The 24387-nt window shown below is 46.2% G+C and overlaps 1 protein-coding gene across 1 annotated transcript in view; it reads right to left on the bottom strand.

Moving 5' to 3' along the window:
- Nucleotides 1-24387, bottom strand: part of SLC6A2 (solute carrier family 6 member 2) — a 1625321-nt gene that overhangs the window by 1324272 nt on the left and 276662 nt on the right. The window contains exon 4 of the mRNA XM_063437889.1: nucleotides 22041-22278. Coding sequence (XP_063293959.1) covers nucleotides 22041-22278 — 238 coding nt within the window. The remainder of the gene's footprint in view (nucleotides 1-22040; nucleotides 22279-24387) is intronic.

Below are 24387 nucleotides of genomic sequence, written 5' to 3'. Positions count from 1 at the left end.
CTAGCCACTGCGCAGCGTCCCTACCTTGAGCAGCATGGAGCCAGCCAGTCCGTGCACAGCAGCCGAAATGGAGGAGAGGTTCCTCAACAGATTGCATGGCTTCCTATCCTGGAGAGATGGGGAAGTCTCAGAAGAGGAGATGTGTGGGTACAGACATGAGGCCAGATTTGAGCTGTGGGAAGAAGCCCTACAGGAAGTTCAACGTTGGCGAGGAGATCGTAGTATCAGCCGAGAGCAGCAAATCCAGGCTCGAATGGCAGAGCGGATGCCCTTCCTGGGCAAACAACCCCTTCCAGTGTGGGTAGCTAAACTAGAGAAACTAGTATACAACGAACTGTGGCTCGACACCGCATACCAGGCGCTACAGTGGTACGCAACTCAGCTCGCTCCAGAGATGGCTGAGTATGAATTCCCAGAGTGTGGGGATTACGATGGCCCTGATCTATTCTGGGAGAATATGGACGATGATGACTTTGGTAGGGCTACAGATTCACGCTTCTGGGACCTGTTTGATGACCGGGAAGACAAGCTGGGCCTCCCTAGAACTATTAACCTAGAGGCAGATCTGCGGTACCTAGTCACCAACGAATGTGACCTTGAGTGGAAGTACCAGCACCTCATCGATGGGTCCCGGGAAGAGACACCCGGTCCCCTTCCTCCACAGCATCCAGAGGTACCCCAGGAGAGCACAGCAGCAGAGCCAGGTCGAGAGCCCTTCAGCTGGCAGGACATCGTAGGGGTATACTGGGAGGAACCTCCGATGGCAGGTGGAGATGGGACCGCAGTCTCTCTACCGGCCCTACAGGGATGCTGGGCAGGCGGCCCAGATCCCCAACCCCAGGGTGAGTTACAGGGAGAGGAGAGCAACGACCTCCCTCCCCAGCGGCAGAGTGAGTTAAAGGGAGAGGAGAGCAGCGACCTCCCTCCCCAGCGGCAGTGCACTGTACAGAGGGAAGAGACAACCGGTCTCCTTCCCCAACCACAACCAGAGGTACCCGAGGCAGCAGGCCTCAAAGACTGGTCCTGGGAGGACCCCCAGCAGGCAGGTGGAGATGGGACCGCAGTCTCTCTACCGGCCCTACAGGGATGCTGGGCAGGCGGCCCAGATCCCCAGCGGCAGCCTGAGTTACAGGGAGAGGAGAGCAGCGACCTCCCTCCCCAGCGGCAGTGCACCGTGCAGAGGGAAGAGACAACCGGTCTCCTTCCCCAACCCCAACCAGAGATACCCGAGGCAGCAGGCCTCATAGAATGGTCCTGGGAGGACCCCCAGCAGGCAGGTGGAGATGGGACCGCAGTCTCTCTACCGGCCCTACAGGGATGCTGGGCAGGCGGCCCAGATCCCCAGCGGCAGACCCAGCTACAGGGAGGGGAGAGCATCGACCACCCTCCCCAGCCGGAGTATGCCTTCCAGGGAGAGGAGACAACCGGTCTCTCTCCCCAGCCGCAGCATGTTCCACAAGAAGCGGAGAGCATCGACCTCCCTTCTCAACGGCCGCAGGAGTATCAGGAGGAGGAGGTAAGCCAATTCCCCCCTCCTCAGCTAACTTCTAACCTGGGCCCAGGGTTAACAGTTCCCTTTGCCCCCGGGCAGGACTATGCCCCAATTCCCCCAGCAGAAGCGCTGGCACCAGGGCAGAGTGCCGCTGGCCTCTGCCCCCCAAGTACTACCAGCTATTTGCCCAGCTGCACCCGGAAGGCAGCGAGTGCTGCATGTTTACCCTACAACCTGGGACCTACAGGCCAGTACTATTTATTGTGGGGGGGCTTCTCTGCCAATGTTTATTTGTGGGTGGGCTGCAAGACTAACTTAGGCACTGACCGACAGAAGGTCAGGTGCCTGGTTAGTCTCCCTCCAAAACGGGAGATGTGTTACAAATCGCTATTTGTAACTGGCCCTTTAAATGAAAAATTGCCCTGCTTCCCTGGATTGTGGAGAAGCCTATTTGCCAGCCTCCTTCCTTATGACTATGGCCCTGTGTGAGCGGTGATACCCCAGATGGCTATGCCATGGAGCCTATTCATATAATGAAAGACTATGGGAAAGACTTTAGCTCCATGGCAATTGAACTGTGTGAATAGGATCTGCGCGCTATTCGGTAGTTTTGTGCGCTCAGATCCCAGCTATCTGGGGATATGTGAAATGTCTGTGTGTTATGTGTAAAATGTGACTTTATGTATTTTAAAGTGTTTTATGTTGTTTTGCAACCATGTGGTTAATGGAGTCTGCCTCTAGTCCTGGATAATTGAATTACTTCCCCCCATTGTCTCCAGGATAGAGGGCCCTGTAAAACCATGCTTCCAGAAGGTCAAATGCACATTTGTACTAACTTCTGAACCCCTGGTCCAATTCGTATGATTTTTGAGTATGTTGTTCCCCTGAATGGATTGATTGTGAATATGTATTTTTTATGCGAATGTGATGTATATTTTGGGAGTTATGAATGTTGTGTAAAAACTGTATTTTTACTGTCTGTGATAATTATGTTAATCCCTTGTGTAGCATAATTATATCACAGACATAGGGGAGGATTTTGTGTGTAATTACTGGGAGTGGTTTTAATGATGTACGTGTATGATTGGTTGTTTTGTCCCGCCCTGTGGGTGGTCCTGTATTTTCAAAATGGTAATAAAAACCAGGCTGGGTGTTCCAGCACCTCAGACCTCTTCTGACCCTCTAACTTGCAGCCTCGACTCATGTTTGTAGGGGACAGCTATAATCACTACAGGGATTGCTATGCTCTTCATACTCCCTTAGCTGTTGAGCTCTTGTAAGAGCTCTTGTTCCTGATCCTGCTTCGCTCTACAGAAGGGAGAGGGTCACCTATTGGAACCTGGAGCCTGGTCGTAGGTCCAGGGCGCAGAGCAGACGGCGAGATACCAGCCCAGCAGCGGTGGTTCGTGGAGTCTGCAGTGCTTATGGTGGCTGCGGTGCTGATGGTCCTTTGGTGAGCGCTAGGAGCATCCTTTTCTACGGTCCAACTTCCAGCCAGCCTGGAGGCAACCGTAACAATGCCATACCAAGCTCCCAGACAAATGCCTTGTTTGCCTCATGTTCTGGGGCTGTCCATCTTACTGTGAGTGAGTGAGTGTAACTGTCAGTGTGTGTCTGTGAGTGAGTGAAAATGTGTGTTTTTAGTGAGAATGGGTGTGCCTGTGAGTGTGTGTCAGTGTGTGTATGTCATTGTATGTGTATCTCAGAGTGTGTGCCTGTCAGTGAAAGTGTGTGTTGGTTAAACAGTGTGTGCCAATGACTGTGTATCTGTCAATGAGTGTATATCAGTGCATGTATCAATGAGGGCATGTGTCTGTCAGTCAAAAAAGTGGCTTTGACACGAATTGGGGGCGGGGGGGCAAATTTAGATTTCAGGGGTGCCCGAATTTAGTCATGCCTAGGGCAGCACAAATCCAAAATACATCATTGGCTCTGGGCCCAGTCAGTCCCAGTAGTATAGGGGGTGGGGTTTAGCTGTTAATATTACAGGATGGATATAGTCTGGAAAGGTTACTCTAGGGTATACCTTCCCCCTGGAGTGTATTAAAATGTGTGAGGTTACTAAGAGCTATACTACATACCAATAGTTGATTTATGGTACGTTGTGGATGTAAGCCGTATGTGTTATGGGCTTGCTGAAGTCTCATTTAATTGGCTTGTGTCATGGATAAGGGGCCTAGTTCTCTTTCTGTCCCTAGGTAAATCCAATTCCCTGGCTATGCACGATATTTAACACATGACCTCCGCCAATGACCAAAAGTGAAACATTTAGACCATCAACCCCAGCGCCCGGTGTTGAAATAATGATTCCCATAAAATATACATTGAACAAGAAACATATAACAATTAATAAACCGTTGGAAATTGGTTAAGTGGGTTGGTGTTTAATCAACCCGACTACCTGTTTCACAAAACTCTGTGGTTTCTTCCGTATCTGACAGAAGGCTTCTGCTTAAGAGTCAAAAAAATACAAGATACACCTAGAAAAAATAAAAGCAGAGAACATACATAGTGTAACACCATTTAGTAGAGTAATCCCTGCTATAAGAATTACACTCACGAGATAGAAGTAAGTTTCAAGCCCATCAAGGTATCTTAGGAATTCTTGTTGAGTGGTTCCTTATTGGTCAGATGTATATGCAAAAGAAAAACTGAACATAGTATAGGACTGTATAATATAGTAAAAAATGCAATTTATTGGAAGCACTTACAAAAAGTAAGAAGTTAAAACGCCCATCAGATATCCTTTTTTTATTATTATTATTATTATTATATTTATATCTATTTTATTTTTATTTTTATATCTATTTTCATATTTACTTTTATCTTTATTATTATTTTTACTCGTATTTTTATTTTTATTTCTATTCTTATTATTTTTATTTTTATTTTCATTTTTATTTCTATTTCTATTTTTAGATTTTTATTTTATTTTCTTATTTTTTCTTATTTCTATTATCATTATTTTATTTGTCTTATTTGTTTTTACTTATTTTTATATTCTCTTTTTTACTCCTTTCTCACTCCTTTTTTTCGTTTTTATTATATTTATTTAGGTTATTTTCTTATTATATTTTATTTTCTCATTTTACAATCTGTGCATCAGGATCCTTCTCTTTTTCAATTACTACCATGAGCACCACCCTTTTATATAAATATCACTCTCTTTGGTGCTGGTGCAATTGTTGATTTAGCTATAGCCTCTGTTTATTGATGTGTGTTTAAGTGTGTCTCCTTTCTTCCTTATATTATGTTTCCTGCTGTGTGCCGATCAGGTGGAACACATGTGCGTTCCAGCCACCGTGTGATGACGTATTGAGAGGGAGACGAACCTTCCGGTTTGGTGGAACGCATATGCGTTCCGCAGACGTCCGGCGGAAGTCCTTATATGGACATGAACTCTCAAGCATACAGAACAGGTGATTCCAAACGCCGGGATTGGCTAATGTAAGCCGAAAACGCAGAGAGGGACATTTAAAAGAAGCCAGAACGGCGGAGCCTGAACGCCGATGAAGACGGACGTGTGAATCCTGAGCTCCCTCACCCCGAGCATTCAATCTGCCAACATCAGCGATAAAATTCAACCATCCGCTCCTAAAAACGAGCAATACACGACGCCAACACTACCCCCTCCACATCCGCACTATGGGCGGCAATAGAAAACGGAGGGAACATACTCCGTCGGTGGCCACGCTTTTCCGCGCCTCGGAACGGGGGCGGCCATCTTTGGCCCAATCCTCACAATGATCCGACTCAGAATCGGACGACAGCGAGGTCCCTGAAGACACTACAGCTCCCATCACGATGGGCAATCTGCGACAACTCCTTAGGGAAACATCCGAAGACATCAAGGCCCACACAGCAGCGGAACTAGAGAAGCAAATGGCGGGCCTCAGAACTGACTTAGACGCCTTAGCTGAGCGCACCGCACAGGCCGAAACCAACATCTCAGGCCTAACTGAGGTAACTAAATCCCATGACCACGAGCTACTTCTTATGCAGGACAGAATAGTCCAACTGGAGGATGGCCTGGAGGATCTCAACAACAGATCCCGCAGGAGTAACATCAGAATCCGGGGCCTGCCAGAAACGGTCACCACGGAAGCCATCCTTCCGGCCGTTCAAGAAATATTCTCCAACCTGTGGCCAGAAGCTGCTACCGGCGATCTTCAGATTGAGAGAGCACACCGAGCACTACGACCCCCCACACCGAACCTGACTAGGGATGTAATTGTAAAACTGCTCCTGTTCACCACGAAAGAAAAACTGATGGCCGCGGCTCGCACGAAACCACCAGTATATCAGGGACACCAACTACAACTGTTCCAGGATTTGGCACCTGTCACTTTGCGCAAAAGAAGAGAACTTAAACCCCTCACAACTGCGCTAGCACAAAATGGCTGGAAATACATGTGGGGCCACCCCTTCAAATTAATGGTCCGAAAAGAGAATCGCTCCTACACCCTCCATTACCCTGCAGACATGCTGGACTTCGCCGAACACATCGGGGTGCCAATTACCCCCGTAACGGCTCCTACTCCCAGAGAAATGTCACGACCATCTCGCCACACCCGCGGAGGAGACACCATCACGCATCACCAGTCCCAGAGAAGCCGGGCAATGCAAACACCCAAGAAATGAACGGACCGACACTCGTTACAAAGAGACCGGAGACGCTGAAACCTTTACTTGGACAACCCTCCATACAGGACTGCAGAACAGGTTTAACTCTATTGTACTACCCCCCGATACCTGATCCCCCCCCCTTCCTCCCCCCGCTTACCTGAGCACCCAGCCCCATGGGGGACACTCACCGGCAATTGAGAGCCAAACCTCAACCCGGCGGAGACCACCCAAGGGGGTCCTAACCACCGCAGCCCTACACGCTATCCGCCCAGCCCGGATAATACCCCCCCCTCTCCCCCCCACCCTTCCCCCCACCTTCTAAAGCGACCAGACGGCCTACCACGAACTGCCCGAATACCCCCCCCTTCTGTCACCCCATGGTTCATCGGGGATACCCCTCAACTCAAGCCCAGATAGGCCTGGTCCGTATACCCACAAGATCCCTAACGAAGACATTGAGGTAACGGAGGCCGACAGAACTTGGGCTCCAGAGACGCACAGACACTATTTTTATGCTTTATAATAGTTTTACTATGGAACTTTATGTGTTACATGCATGCTAGAACTAATAACTAATAACTCCTAGCTTGTGGACTTACCACGGGCTGCCTGCTAAACCCTGAGTATAAATATTGGTAACTGTGATTTATGTGACCTGCACTGGGCTACTGGGGACTCAAAGACACCGGACTTATAGCTGGGATAACATAAGACATGAGACAAAAGGTCTGACGCACACCGAACATATTAGCACACAGAGAACCTGACACAGGTAGTTCCCCCCGACGACTTCTCTCAATGCCTTAGCCACGCCCAGGGAACCCACCTCACCCTAGAGAACCTCAGACAAACGACAACCAACCGAACCCCCTCCAAACATACCCGGAAAATGGAGGCTGACATTCAGGGGAATACTTGCCTCATACCTACGGCCCGGCTATCTTTGAACTCTAAAGACCCTTAAAAACCAAACCACAGGACCGGGAGACAGCTCATACCCCAATGGAACAGATTAGAAAAACCACCCGCACTAACCAGACGAGACACAACCACTCCCTCTAATCACATTAGAGACCTGAACACAAACAGACTAAGGGAACTCAAAGTAACACAAACTGTTATGTATTAATTTAAGTTGAAATGTTGAAATGTTGTAAAGTTGAAATGTTATAACTGCCCTCTTGTACAACTGCTGTAACACAGGAACTGGCGCTGACCCACACATCCCACGGGCCAACTACCCACCGCAGAAAGGGGACCACATGACCTCCTGCATACACCACTAGAAACGGCACCTATCCTTAAAGGAGAGGAAAACCGCATGAAGGTGGTACACAAACCCGCCAAGTAAGCATCTCTAACATCCCCTTCATGACCAAAACACCTCACACTCAGAAATAAACCCCTATCAGCATCACTCCCCTCCCCGTAGAAACCTCATTCCCCCGGAAGGAGAACAGGTACTCACCTCTGAGGTGAAGACCTGCCCTCCCCACCCCACTCATAACCCCCCCGCAGACCGCACGAACAGAAACCTGTGATCCAAAGAGACATAAGCCCTGCAATACAACTGATTCACCCTATTCCCCCCCCCCACAATAGACCTAAACTGCGACAGCTCTACACACAGGAACACCTGGACCACCTGGAAGCCTCTCCACAGAAGGCACACACACCGACCTAACACACAAGAGAAATTGTGCACATAAGGAACACAGCCAGCACACACAAACCCATAGAGTATCCGAACAGGGATAACGAGACAAACATAACTTTATCTAGAACCATAGGATACTGCCACAACCATACACTATTGCTCATTTCCACTTCACAACTAACCGAACACACCCACCGTAAACACACACGCTCGGGGGAAGGAAGGCACGTGATTCACCGATCTTCTAGACCCCCACTACCTCTAAATCCGGCGCCAACACCCCACCCTTGACTTCCCATTTCCTTAGTGAGACAAGGAGACTCGCTCCGCTCCCAACACTCCTGGCATATAACCCGTAAGACCAGGACTACCAGACATACCCACCGTACTCACATACCGCTACATAACACTCTCACCCACAACAGGCACAACACCACACCCCAACACCACAACACCCATCTCATCCCCCTCGCCCGCACGACTCGCACAGCCCACCCGCCTGGTCTTCATACACATATAATAGGAACGTAATACCCCTAACAAAGCTAAGAGATAAGAAAGAACGGATATGGCACCACCATTGTCATGCATATCAATCAATTGTAAGGGCCTCAATAACCCACTCAAATGACACCAAACGATGCGCTGGGCGAGCAGAACCCGCGCTCAAATCATCCTCCTACAGGAAACTCACTTCCAACAAAACAAGACATTCCCACTACTAAACCGAAACTTCAACAGATATTTCTTGGCAAACTCGCCGACTAGCAAACAAAACGGGGTGGCGATCTTAATCCACAAGGCGTGCCCCTTCATAACCGACAAGACAATTGCTGATCCCCAAGGGAGATATATTACAGTAGCTGGTAATATGGGCCCCCAGAAATTTGCATTCACTTCGATCTACGCACCCACAGTTCCTTCAGCCTCTTTCTGGCAGGCTCTACAAGCACACATAGCAATATTCTCCTCACACCACCACATCATAGGAGGGGATTGTAACGCCTCACCCTCTCCAGTAATAGACAGGCACAGAACAGGCCTACACCCACAAAACCGTGGACAAACAACACAATCTGACAAATTACTTCAGAACTTCCTCGCACGCACCCGCCTGGTAGATGTCTGGAGGATCCAACACCCGAATACGCGGGATTACACATTTTACTCCCACCCTCACCGATCCCACTCGCGCATCGACTTATTCCTGATATCCCCATCCACTCTACCCCTGATCACAAACACTTCGATAGGATCAATCACGTGGTCAGACCACGCTGAAATTTCGCTCACACTGACCCCGCCAATCACCACCCGCCAATGGTCCTGGCGCCTAAACCCTACACTACTCCATGACCCCACAATCAGAGACGCCACGTCCACGGCCATCGCGGACTACTTTACTCTAAATACACACTCGGTCACCTCACCGGGAACCCTATGGGCGGCACATAAAACTGTGATTAGGGGCACCCTCATAAGTCAAGCCGCTCACCATAAAAAACAACGTTTAGCAAAATTAGAAAGCAACCTGAAAGAACTCCGCCAACTAGAAAATGACTTCAAAATTCAACCCACACCAGACGTATTGGCTAAAATACAACAACTCCAAACTGCGATAAAAGACTTTATGGCCACAGATACCACCAAGGCCCTCCAATGGACCCGCCAACTTTTCTACGAAAAGTCTAATAAAGCAGACACTCTTCTCGCCCACAAACTCAAAAGTAGAACAGCCCGCAAAAATATCACCAAAATTAGGGCAAAAGACGGAACACCACAAGAGTTGCCAGACAAAATAGCTACTGTATTCCAAGAATACTTTACAGACCTATATGACCACAGTCCCCACCATAGACACGACCCCGCCCTCCTGACGACTAAAATCAACAATTACCTAGACTCACTCACCCTACCCTCACTAACGCTAGAAGGAGCCCACAAACTGTCAACGGAAATCACATCGGAAGAAATAGCTAATGCACTCAAAACTCTCAAACCCAACAAATGCCCAGGCCCGGATGGGTTCACAGGCCTCTACTACAAGACCTTTACATCAGCACTTATCCCACACCTAAGCAAACTCTTCAACTCATTTATGAAAGGAGACCCCATCCCCCCCGACATGCTGCGAGCAAACATATGCCTTCTACCAAAACCTGGCAAATCCCACCTTGATCCCGGACACTTTAGACCAATCTCCCTACTGAATGTTGACATGAAACAATTTACAAAAATAATGGCCGAGAGATTGAACCCCCTGCTCCCTCTCCTCATCCACCCGGACCAAGTGGGATTTATCCCACACAGACAAGCCAGCGACAACACCCGACGCACCTTTGACCTCATCTGGTATGCAAACCACAGACGCCTCCCAACCCTCCTTCTATCCCTTGACGCAGAAAAAGCCTTCGAAGGATTACTCTGGCCCTTCCTTTTTGCAACACTTCAGAAATTCGGCTTCCCAACACCTTTCCTTGACGCATTAGGATCCATTTACTCATCCCCTACAGCCACCCTCCTCCTGCACTCAACCACACCACACTCCTTTCCCATCAAGAACGGCACACGACAAGGATGCCCACTGTCCCCAATACTGTTTGCCCTATCGCTTGAACCACTCCTCCAGACCCTCCGACACCATCAAGAAATACAGGGAATTAACATCAGGGAGGAAACATACAAGATCGCAGCATATGCGGACGATGTTCTCCTCACAATCACAGACCCACAACACTCTCTCCCGCCCTTATCAATAGAACTGGCGAAATACGCAGAAGTCTCAGGATACAAACTTAATCTTGATAAAACAGAAGCCCTCCCGATCCAGGTTGACGAACCTACACTTCAGACACTCAGATTGCAGCACCCATTCACCTACCAGCAAACAGCTATCAAATACCTAGGCATCACACTCCCAACAGACCTCACGCAAACCTACCATCTGAACTTCACGCCCCTGATCGAAACTGCCTCACAAGACCTTGAAAAATGGAATAACATGGCAATCTCATGGATAGGCAGGATGACATCCATCAAAATGAACCTCCTCCCTCGGTTTCTATACCTTTTTCAAACACTCCCAATCCCGATCAACGCATCAGACTTTAAGAAACTGCAAACTAAGATAGACAAATTTATATGGGCCGGAAAAAGGGCAAGGATAGCTCGCAGAACTTTGTACGTCCCTAATAAACAGGGAGGACTAGGACTCCCCAATCTCACCCAATATTACCAATCAGCCCAACTGACACAATCGATCCAAATCCATGCCACCCCAGGCGCCAAAAGGTGGGTGGATCTGGAACATAACATATTCGGCTCAGACTTCCCCTCCCTACAAATCTGGCTCCCAAAAGACGCCAGGCCACCGACCCCCTCCCCACCTCCCCGGCAATACTAACTATGATCAAAACTTGGGACAAAATAACCGAAAAACACAAACTTATCTCACACCCCTCTCCATTAATGCCCATTCTCAGGAACACAACCTTCACACCTGGTATGTCCCCGAGGGACTTCGCCCATTTCGAAGACAACAACCTGACGCGCATCCACCACTTCTACAGAAACCAAACCATCATACCCTTCACAGACCTCCCCCAACAAACCCCCCTCATAACCAGAGACCTGTTCAGATATCTTCAAATCCGTAGCTACATAGAGACCCCACACATACGACAAGCCAGCATCACCCCGCTCACGCCACTAGAAAGTACATGCATAAACCACCCACTCCAAAAAGGTCAAATATCAAAAATATACTCCCTACTAAGTAGACACGCAAGAGAAAGCTCCATGCCATATATAGCAGCCTGGGAACGTGATCTGGGCCCCACGGGGGAACAAAGCGACTGGACAGACATCTGGGAAGCCACTGCAACGATATCCATATGTGTCAATCATAAAGAACAAGCTTATAAAACCCTTTTCAGATGGTACCTCACCCCGCTACGTCTAAAACAAATGAAACAATCAAACTCTGACCTTTGCTGGAAGGGATGCGGGAGTAGAGGTACATACCTACACACATGGTGGGAATGCCCCAAAGTAACTACTCTTTGGCAGCAAATAGCACAAAAAGCAACACAGGCACTCCACACACATATACCGATGGACCCCTGGGTTATCAAGACCCCTCAAAGACATTCCTAGAGCACAAAATAAACTCTTAGCCAAATTGGCGCTAGCCACTAGGAGAGCGATAGCTGAAACATGGGGGAGTCCAGACACCCCAACAATGTCACAGATAACTCATAAGATTAACGAAGCTATGAACATGGATAAACTTACAGCCCTTATACATGACACCACCAAATCCTTCAACAAAATCTGGGACCCGTGGTTGTGGGAATCCACACCTAACTCATACAGCCTCATACAACACGATAGACCAGGCGGGTGAGCTCACCCGAGGCGCATAGCCCTACATACCACAGGACTCCCCACCCTACCTATAACCCTCAAAACACCACCCCTCCCTCCACCCCACCCCACACCCCCCACTCTCTTACTTACACGCGCCACACTCACACCACATTCAACCTACCCCACACAAGCCCACTTACTCCACACATTCCAAAAGCACACATCAACCACCTTTACCCCCCAGGAAAACTGCACCACAGTACACAGAGAACACGAGACTTTGCATCTGGGGACGCCCAGAGACAGAGCCACACCTACACCACTCGACACACACACGACTGGACACAGACCATCTCAACCCACACAGGACCACCGCACTCGATAAAGAAAAGCCCTCACTAAGGGCCCACAAACTCAACTACCACAGACCACGGTCCGCAAGGATCTCTTATCCAAAACAAGGACTATCCAACCCTTCTGACTACCCTACCCCACCCCCCACACCCTCGGCCCACCCCCAATCTCACTCTATCCCCTCAAACCCCCAAAAGGGAACGATAAGAACCCAGAGTAAATACTACTCACCAATCATACAAAAAGGCTAGTAACCACTAGACAACACACACCTTGAGCCTACCCACAACCAGAACATCAGAACAGACACGCGCCTCCACAAAAACACTTGGAAATAGCACGCTCACAAACGACTAAGCAGACCATAGAACTGCAAAATATTACACTACCTGCTTCTAAGTGCCTAAGTTCAATCTGTAATATCATATCAAAACCATGTTCCCACCTATCCCCCCTACCTCTGTACCCCCACACTAACAACACTAAAGTAACCTAGAACACAATACGGAAAGAAACTGTTATAAAAACAGGGAAATGCTAGAACAACACTAAGAAAATGACAAGGATATCCCAGCATTGGACAACTGTAGTAACTATACCTGCTGGACTAGCACCTACACTTATGGTGAACGACTGCTATAACAGTAAATGTATGTTGTGTTATGTAACCACTGTACCACAAACTATTTCCCAATCTTCTTTTCTGTACCCCCACCCCATAAAACAAAAATCTTTCAAAATAAAGAATTTATAAAAAAAAAAAAGAAGCCAGAACATATGGGACTTTTATTACTGACTTGTGTGTTAGATGTGTTTGTCAGCCTTTTAGTAAATTGCTCCTGAGGAAGTCTATTGTTATAGACGAAACGCGTAGAGCTAGAGCTATTTACTATTTTTATTGCCTGTGATTCCTGTGACCCACTGTTCCTATCTTACCATCTGGAAGGAGTGATAAGGATATCTGATGGGCGTTTTAACTTCTTACTTTTTGTAAGTGCTTCCAATAAATTGCATTTTTTTCTACTATGTTCAGTTTTTCTTTTGCATATACATCTGACCAATAACAAGAATTCCTAAGATACCTTGATGGACTTGAAACTTACTTCTATCTCGTGAGTGTAATTCTTATAGCAGGGATTACTCTACTAAATGGTGTTACACTATGTATGTTCTCTGCTTTTATTTTTTCTAGGTGTATCTTGTATTTTTTGGCTATTTGTGAGGACCTGAGGAATCCTTTGTTACACTCTCTAGAATATAAGGGAAGTTAATTACCTTTCTTAATTATATATCGCTGCACTTGGGTGGTCTATTGTGATTATATATATATATATATATATATTCTGCTTAAGAGTGTGTGGATTCGGTGTATCCTTGATCGTCCGATCTATGGAATATTCAGTAAAGTTTGTTCAAGATCCCGCGGCGTGACGTTTGGAGTTGATGTAAGGTGAATGTAGCGGAGTCTTTCCGGTAGGTCTTTTCCTCCTGTCTGTCTGCTTCCATAGGGGGTGTTGAGGCATTGATGGTTTCTGCATAGACTCTCTGACATTGTACCAGTCCATTACTTTGATATTAGGTCGGCCTAGTTGCTTTGTAAAGTTCAGGGCATCCATGGCTGAGGAAAGTACTGCTTGTGTACCCTGATGGTTGGCAATTCGGGAGAATGAGTATCCCCAGCAGTACTTAATGCCTGCTTGTTGTAGTGCCTGTGTTACTGGCCTTAGTGCTCTCCTGACCCGTAGTGTCATCCAAGACAGGTCAGGTAGTAGTTGTCCCTTGGTGTTATTGTAAAGGAGTGCTCTTGAGTCCCTCGTGAGTTTCATGGTAGTCTTTCTCTGTGTAATAATGGACCAGGCATATTATGTCTCGTGGAGCCTCTTGTGCAAAGCCCTTGCTCAGTGTGCTCTATCCAGCAGTATTGGAGTATCCGCCGGTCTTTGAAGCACTTTGTTAAACAGAGTATGTAGGACAGTTTGTAGGTCCTGTGACTCCTGTAGGCCCTGTATTCGGATATTGTTCCGGCGGCCCCTGTTGTCAAGATCTTCCACATTCTCCATAGTGTGAATGATTTTAGAATCTGCCATTTCCTGGCGTTGTTCCAATTTAAGGATTTTGTCTAACATGAGGTCTCTGTCCTCCTCCAGGTCCCCCACTCTGTTCCCCACCTGCCGTATGTCCGAGTCCAGTGAGGATATCCTTTCCTGGACCAAGGACTCAAGCCTTGCCGGCATGGCGGTGATGTCATCCTTTGATGGTAAGTTATGTAAAATGTCCTTGAGATCGGACATCCTGGATGTGGATGATGGCTCAGAGGGTGGTGGGCTGTGAGAAGGGAGGTCTGCGTGGCGGGTGGGGGCCCTACATAAGAATGACAGGGGGACCTACTGTCCTCCCCCCCCCACCCCACCCCTGTGCGGTGGGTGGGGGCCCTACATAACAATGAGGGGGGGGGGACCTACTGTCCTCCCCCCCCCCCCCCCGGTTCCCACCCCTGAGCGGTGGGTGGGATCCCTAAATAAGAATGCTGAGCGGTGGGTGGGGGCCCTAAATAAAATGTTAACTCCCCCCCCCCCAAGGTGACTAGGGGTCCCCAAACCCCAAGTCACCAACCCCTAAACCCCCAAAAAATAGCTTACATGCTAGAGCAGGGGTTCTCAACCCAGTCCTCAGGACCCCCTACCAGTCCAGGACTTGGGGATTACCTGGGTGTGTCTAAGGTGTTTAGAAAAAGGGAAAAAAATACCTTAGACTCTAAGGTGTTTTTTTCTTCTTTTTCTAAACACCTTAGACACACCCAGGTAATCCCTGGACTGGTAGGGGGTCCTTGAGGACAAGGTTGAGAACCCCTGTGCTAGAGGGAGTGGGGTATAGTGACACAAAGGGTTAAAGTAGTGGAATTAATAATTTGTTAGAGAAGGGTTTATTGATTGCTTGGTATGTCATTTTTGACAGTTGCAGGAAAGGAGTCCTTGGGTGGGGGATGTGAAACCTGCTGACAGTGTAATTGATACGCTTTAATGCAGAAGTGAGTTTTCAAAGATTTTTTGAAGGATTGGAGGCTGGGTGAAAGTCGGATTGAGGAGGGAAGGGAGTTCCACAGAAGAGGTGCAGCCCTGGAGAAATCTTGAAGGCGAGCATCAGAAGTGGGGATCTTTGCAGAGGATAGACAAAATAGACCAGAGTAGAACAGATATATGCTGGAGATGCGACGAGGGAGTGAGAGAATGTGTACATATTTGGTGGAGCTGTCGTCCTCTAACGGAATTTTGGAAAATGTTCCTGTTCAAAATTGAAATGGTAGCAGGAACTAATTTCCCCTTAAATGATTTTATTGCACCTAAATATCCATCAATATAATCTATATAAATTTATAGTGGACAAAGTCAGATGCAAAGTGAGACTTTCTCCAGCAGCGTTCAGCAGTTCTGGAACATTTTTGGAGGTAACGGGTCAGCTTGGTGTGCCAGGGTTGTAATTGGGGGCGCTTGCTGCGTTTAACTGTCGGAGGTGCCATGATGTCAAGTTGAGAGGAGAGAGTGGAGTTGTAGAGTGTGGTTGCAGAGTTAGGGCAGTTGAGATTTGAGATGGGTAAAAGGAGTGTTTGGAGTTTGGTGGCGAAGTGCTGGAGATCGAGGGAGTTGAGGTTGGAGAGTTGATGGTGGTGAAATTTTGGTATGGGGTATGCAGATGTTAAATGTTAGCAGATAGTGGTAAGACAAAGGAAATGGAACAGTGGAGAGATCAGAGGTGGTACAGGGATTGGTGAAGATGAGGTCAAGAGTGTTTCCTGCGGTGTGAGTTGCTGAGGTAGAAATCTGTGTGAGTCCAAAGGAGGAGGTTAGAGAGCAGATGGGAGGCATCAGGGCCAAGTATGAGGGAGGGAGTGCTAGAGGAAAGAAAGTGGGGTAACCAGGAGGAAAAGTGTTCAATAAATAGTTTAGGGTGACTGGGGGGGGGGGGGGTAGTAGACAGGGCCGGATTAAGAGCACACTGGGCCTGGTGCTGACAATTATGATGGGCCTAATCACGGAATCTTATCGACCAAAAACACTAAAACAGTCATACCTCCCAAGTGTCATGTATCTGATGGAGGTGGTGCTGGAGGGAAACACATAGGATGCAGCTATAAGAAAACACATACTCTATGCTAATCTCTCTCTAATTTATGCTTTCAAGTAAATCCATAACCCCTAACAGCAGTGTCCAGTGAAGCAGGAAGTCAATGGGCGGGGTAAAAGGGTGTGCCACTGGCGCGAATCACGTGACAAGACCTGCCAAAAGGGGTGAACATGCCCAAAAAGGGGGCATGTTTGTCCAAAGAATTGGAAGGTCAGCCTGGCATGAATGCATGTCAGGCTGCCTGCCAATCCTGCAGGCTGTCCAACTAAGGGCATACTATGCAGGCAGCACCTTGAGCTTGACATAAATGCGTCTAATGATGCACTCACTCCATGCTTTCTAAGGACTGTCCCCTAGCACTCGCTGGTCCACTTGTCTCCTTACTTTCTTACTAGCAGGCAGAAGCTCCTGGTATATAGTCGGAGACAGAGAAAAGGTGTATGTAGTGAGTGTAGAAGAAAGGGGACATGCCACAGTGTTAGAGAGACCAACGTCTGCATTACCTAAACTAATTTTAATGTCAGCCAGTCCATACAAGTTTTGTTCCCATACATCCCTCTTAAGCTTCCAAACTTAAAGGGACACTATAGTCACCAGAACAACTACAGCTTATTGTATTTGTTCTGGTAAGTAGAATCATTCCATTCAGGCTTTTTGCAGTAAGCACTGTCTTTTCAGAAAAAATAACTCCACTGGCTGCTCCTTAGATGGCTGCTAGAGGTGCTTCCTGGGGCAGTACTGCCTAGTGTGCAGGACTGCCATTCAGTGTCTCCACCCTCTGCATGCAGACACTGAACTTTCCTCATAGAGATGCGTTGATTCAATTTATCTTTATGAGGAGATGCTGATTGGCCAGGGCTTTGTTGGACTTGTGCTGGCTCTGCCCCTGATCTGCCTAGTTGACAGTCTCAGGCAATCCTATGGGGAACTATTGTAATTTGCTCAGACCACCACTTCTGAGCCAGCAGCTGCAGACTTAAAACAAGTAATATTTTACTATATTTAGGGAGGCAAGAAGGGGCCAGGGTGGTGGTTTTAACATAATGGGGTCAGAAATACATTATTGTGTTCCTGACCCTATAGTGCTCCTTTAAGCAACAGTATGTGAAGAGAGGTTAAGGTTGCCACCTTTCTTGGAAAAAAATACCAGCCTTACTCATTTGTATAATTAATTAGTTATGCGTGACATCACATGATGTAAATCACAAGAAGTGACATCAGAGAAAATTCTGCAAAATAACCAACAAACTACTCACAGTTTGATTCTGCTGTATAGATGGATTGCTCCCAGTGTCTCCCTGTCTCCCAGTGTCTCAGTCTCGCAAGTCACCCAGTGTCTCAGTGTCTATGTATCACTGTGTCAGTGTCCCCATGTCGCCCAGTCCCTTAGTCTCCCTGTGTCAGAGTCCCCATGTCGCCCAGTCCCTTAGTCTCCCTGTGTCAGAGTCCCCATGTCGCCCAGTCCCTTAGTCTCCCTGTGTCAGTGTCCCCATGTCGCCCAGTCCCTTAGTCTCCCAGTGTCAGTGTCCCCATGTCGCCCAGTCCCTTAGTCTCCCAGTGTCAGTGTCCCCATGTCGCCCAGTCCCTTAGTCTCCCAGTGTCTGTGTCCCCATTTCTCCCAGTGTCCCAATGTCTCAGTGTGTCCCCATGTCACTAGGATACTGGGGACACTGAGAGACATGGGGACACTGAGAGACATGGGGACACTGAGAGACATGGGGACACTGAGAGACATGGGACACAGAAACACTAGGGACACTGGCTGAGAGACATGGGACACAGAAACACTAGGGACACTGGCTGAGGGACATGGGAACATAGTGTCTCAGCGTCCCCAAGTGTCTCAGCGTCCCCAAGTGTCTCAGCGTCCCCAAGTGTCTCAGCGTCCCCAAGTGTCTCTGCTGTCTCCCCCCCCCCCATCCCTCCCTTACCTGAGCTGTAGAGCTGCTGTTTGGACTGTCTGGACCACGGATCAGTGAGTAGTAGAGAGAGGCAGGGATATGCTGTAACTTCCTATCCCTGCCTCTCTCCACACACAGTGACCCCTACTGGCCGGTGCTGGTATTGCAGAGTAATCTCCATTTATTTTGAGAAAATTACCTGCATTTGTATTGCCGGTATTACTGCAATACTGACACGGCCAGGCAGCCTCAAATACCGGCTGTGCCAGTAAAAAAAGTCAGGTGGCAAACCATGGGCCTGGAGCTGCAGCTCCATCAGCCCCTATGTTAATCCGGCCCTGGCGATAGATGATGGCAATTCTTAAAGGAGTGGGCTTAAAATGGCGTACAGTGTGAACTTCAAAGGAATTAAAGGATAGGGCAGGGACAGGGAGGATAGGTTGAAAGCTACATTGAGGGGACAGAAGGATGCCTACACCACCTCCTTTACAGTCGAGTCTGGGAGTATGGGAGAACTGTAGACCACCGAAACATAAAGAAGCAGAAGTAGCAGTATCGGATGGGGACAGCCAGGTCTCAGTGAGTGCCAGTATTGTGAGTGAGTTAGAGATGATGAGGTCATGTATAGCTGTAGATTTGATATTACTACAAATGGAGCGAGCGTTCCAGAGTGCACACTGAATTTTGGTAGAGGAGGATAAACTGCAGGGTATTTGGAGGAGGTTTGCATGGTTTCTGGTTATTTTAGTGTGAGCAGATGAGATGAGGGGCCCTGGGTTGGGAGAGACGTCTCCAGCTGCCAGAAGTAGGAGGAGAGATAGTGACAGGAGGTGTGAATGGGGTTTATATGGGCGGCGACTAGGGTGAGCAGGAGAGAGAATAGAGAAATGAGTGCAGGGCTTGAGATGAGAGAAGGGGGGAGTGTAGCAAAGAGGGATTAATGTAAATGTGAGTGTGTTGTTGAGGGAAGTGGGTGGAAGGGGATATTTTGATCCTGAGGGAGATGAGAGAGGAGGAGAATATAGAGCATTGCTCTGATGGGTAATTAGATGAAAGGAGAATGAGCAGAAGTATGGAGAAGGACTGGGTGTTAGGGGTTAAGAAGGTGGATTGTGCTCATTACTGGTAGTGTTTGCAGCTGCTATTTGAAGTTATCTAAAGTTGTGTGTGTGGGATTCTATCTATAAATGTAGTAAGAAACTTGGGGTGGGCGGGAATCTGAGCACTGTTCAGGTTTGCTAGAAGTGGTCTTTTAAAACTCCGACTGTGGAAGACAGAGATGATAGGGTCAAAACAGGACTGAAATAAAAGCTATGGAATGGAGATGCACAGAGGAGGTGAGGATAGGTCAAGCAAGACATTCGGGTGGGTATCAATAAAATAAGGGGGGGGGAGCAGAAATAACAGAGAAAGGCTTTAGACATTATCCCTGCACTGACCGAGTACTACCATTCCCATTATCCCTGCACAGAGTACTGCCATTCCCATTATCCCTGCTCTGCACTGAGTACTGCCATTCCCATTATCCCTGCTCTGCACTGAGTACTACCATTCCCATTATCCCTGCTCTGCACTGAGTACTACCATTCCCATTATCCCTGCTCTGCACTGAGTACTACAATTCCTATTATCCCTGCACTGAGTACTGCCATTCCTATTATCCCTGCTCTGCACTGAGTACTACCATTCCCATTATCCCTGCACTGAGTAATACCATTTATATTATCCCTGCCCTGACTGAGTACTACCATTCTCATTATCCCTACTCTGCACTGAGTACTGCCATTCTCATTATCCCTGTGTGGCAGTTGATATGTCTGTATCTGTGTGTATTTCTCGCCGTTCAGCAGTAAATGCGGCGTCTATGTATACTATGTCTATGGCTCACATGCTGCACTGGCCAATCACAGCCATGCCATTAGTAGGCATGGCTGTGATGGCTTCTAAGGGCACACAAGTCAAACGCTTGATGATTGGCTGCCCTGCAGCCTTTCAAAATGCGGCATTAAATCGCCGAACATCGAACTCCAACCTGAACATACACTGAAATGTCCATGTTCGGGTCTGGTGTCCAAAAACCGTAATGTTCGGTACGAACCCGAACTTTTCAGTTCGGGTTCGCTCAACTCTAACTGCCACTGAAGCAACGTAAACACTGCCTTTTTTTCTGAAAAGGCAGGGTTTACATGAAAATGCCTGCAGGGACATACTGTACTCACCAAAACAACTACATTAAGCTGGAGTTGTTCTGGTGACTATAGTGTCCCTTTAGTTATCGAATAGGTCCAAGTGGAGTTAGTAACCGTAGGTATCTCCGATATAGTAGAAGTTTTAGCTTAAAAAAAAAAGAAACATCCTATATAAGAAACAATAAAGTTCCTTAAAAGTAATAAATATCCAGTGAAAACAAAGGTAGATTAAATACTGGAAGGGTTGCAAAAAAAAAAAAAAAAAAAACTATTAAATGAAAAAAGTAGTTACCGGAAGTGTTTATGAAGACTGTGCAAGTCACATGCAGGGAGGTGTGACTAGGGTTCATAAACAAAGTGATTTAACTCCTAAATGGCAGAGAATTGAGCAGTGAGACTGCAGGGACATGATATATACACCAAAACTGCTTCATTAAGTTAAAGTTGTTTTGGTGACTATAGTGTCCCTTTAATTATTTTTGATTTGTTTATATAACAAATGTGAATGTCATCCTTTGAAAAATAAACCAATCACAATAAGCATTTACCTTCAGTGATTTCTGTTTCTGCTGTTAAAGGAACTGCTGTTTCCTGGCACTATATTGTTAAAACACCATCTAGCTCCCCTGCCCCTCACCCCCTCCCGCCCCTCTAAATATAGTATAACCGTATCTTTATTCCAGTCTGCTGCTTCTGGCTCTGCCGCTGATCACAAGTGATTCTCTTAACCAATCACAATTCTTTCCTATTGGATTGACTGAGCCTGTCAAGGAGGCAGATCAGGGGCAAAGCCAGCACAAGCCAAACACTGCCCTGGAAATCAGCATCTCCTTATAGAGATGCATTCGATTTCCAGGGCAGTGTTTGGTGCTTTCTGGGGCACTGCCCCAGAAAGCACCTTTAGTAGCCATATGAGGAGTGGCCACTGCAGGTATCCCTAGACTGTAATGTAAACACTGCTTTTTCTCAGAAAAGACAGTGTTTACTGCAAAAAGCCTGAAGAGAATGATTATACTCCCCAAAACATATACAAATACAATACGCTGTAGTTGTTCTGGTGACTATAGTGTCCCTTTAAATCCTCTTTAAAGAACCATTTTCAATGTCTAAATAACAATTTTACAGTAAGTGTGAGTTCAATCTACTATATTACATACAAACATGTATTGTCAACACATAAAGCCATCTCAAAGTGATTATTATCTGTTAGAAAATACACCATTTATTATCAACATGTCATATTTTTATTTTAGTTTATACAGTTTGTTTCGGAGTATTGCAGGTGTCAATAATCATGGGATTTACTATTAAAATCCAAATGAAACACTTACTCATAAAATTCAGTGGCTGGAGTTATTTTATATTTTGAGTATTTAGTTCCATTACTGAGTAGAGAAATATTGAGATGCTTGGGATCAGTGCAGTTGGGACTGTTCCACTCATTGCCACACTTGGTCCATGGAAGAACAGAGGTGAAGGAAGATGCAAGGTAATACAATGACCAAGCAATTATTACATTGTAATAGAATCCCACGTAGAGAGCTATTAATATCACTGTATAGCCCACACCTATAAGAAAGAATCAAAAGTGTGAATTAAAGTGGGAGAGGGAGGACAACACATGTATGGTACTCCAATGAATGACTAGCGTGAATATCAATATTTAAATTTGTTGAAACTCTGCATGAGTCTGTAGTTAAACGTTTTAATTGAATGTAAAAAAGCTGTGATACACAATGTTAACTGTCACTTTCGATCTAACTCTAAACATTGATTTACACAGATCACATTAAATCATAACTTGTAACATTAACAATCATGATATTACCTCCTGTAGTTCCAATTATATTTTATAATTTAAAGTAAATATGTCACGGCGGCATCTTTGAAACACATTCAGTAAGTGAATGAATTGTCCCTTCAAAGTACAATTTATTTTAGTATTTTTTATAGTTTAAAAGATCTAACATTCTGGTTATCAACACAATCAGTGGTTTTGATAGCTTTTGGTATTACATTCATGTTGTGTTGTATTTCTCCCTGTTCAAATCAGCTAACATTATTCTCTCATTGACTAACCTGAGTACATACTTTATTATCATCGTCATCATCAATAGAGCACCAACTTATGCCGCAACGCATTACAATATTATAAAGGGAGAAATTTAATAAATGAGACAATTGCAAAATGTTACAGTAAAAGTGGATTGATAAGGACCCTTCTCAATGAGCTTACAGATTCACCGCAGTGTTATTCTGACTCTCATGTTGTAGTGCCAATAAACTAATACCCTTTCTAGTGTGTATCATGTTGCTGGAATTATGAATAGGACATTGCTATAAGCACATATGATTTGTTTCTACCCATATGTGCTATTACTTATTAATTTAGGTGATAACAAGAGTTTGTTGCTTGTTGTTTTTTGTTTAACTGTACTTCCAGTGTGCATACCAGTGGAGGCTAGTGAAGTTTTAAGATAGTGCCAGTTAGACTCCACCCACACATTTGACTCCACACCCTCGGTCTGGAAACCCCACCTCCTGATATATTGGAATCATGAAATATTAAAATATCTGTCAAAATAAAATATAAAAAAAAAAACCCTAATTTTATTGATTTAACCATTTGACCAGCACATGGTAAATAAATTAGAGGAACAACCATGACATTGAAATGGTTAAAACGAAAGTGTAACTATGTATCGCTTATTATGCAGGAATTTGTTTAGGTTACACTATTCCTGATCGGATACAAAAAATTATAACGACATTATTACAATTGTCAGATCAGAAAAATCCAGTATATTAAAGACTTGAGAATACAGGACAATACAGTAATGGAACTGTACCCGAAAAACCTGGGATAACATGGTAGCATGCTTCAGACACACCCAGTGTGGGTAGTCTTGGAGAAACCTTATATACACACAGGATTATTCACAAAACTGCGAGTACTAAGTGAATTTACACCCTGTTCCAAATTATTATGCAAATTCGATTTAAGTGTCACAAAGATTAAATATTTTGTTTGTCAGTTTAACTCATGGATGGCATTGTGTCTCAGGGCTCTTTTGATCACTAAAAACAATCTCGGACACCTGTGATATTTAGATTGCCAGGTGAGCCCAATTTAAGGAAAAACTACTAAAGGAGGGTGTTCCACATTATTAAGCCGAGCACCGTTTTCATGCAACATGAGGAAGAAAATGGATCTCTTTGCTGCCGAAAAGAGTGAAATAATTAAATGCCTTGGACGAGGTATGAAAACATTAGATATTTCACGAAAACTTAAGCGTGATCATCGCACTATGAAGAGATTTGTGGCTGATTCAGAGCACAGACGGGTTTGTGCAGATAAAGGCACATTGAGGAAGATTTATGCCAGATCCATGCATCAGATCAAGAGAGCAGCTGCTAAAATACCATTACATAGCAGCAAACAGATATTTGAAGCTCCCACGGACATCAAGGTGTTGAGTCCTCCAGAGTCTTGCAACTGTGCATAAACCTTCTATTCGGCCACCACTAACCAATGCTCACAAGCAGAAACGGCTGCATTGGGCAGAAAAATACATGAAGACTAATTTTCAAACAGTCCTGTTCACTGATGAGTGACGTTCAACCCTGGATGGTCCAGATGGTTGGTGGACGGCCACCCTGTTCCAACAAGGATGCAAC

This window comes from Pelobates fuscus, chromosome 12, assembly GCF_036172605.1.
Source record: "Pelobates fuscus isolate aPelFus1 chromosome 12, aPelFus1.pri, whole genome shotgun sequence".
NCBI lineage: Eukaryota > Metazoa > Chordata > Amphibia > Anura > Pelobatidae > Pelobates > Pelobates fuscus.
This window is presented reverse-complemented; position numbering and strand designations above follow the sequence as displayed.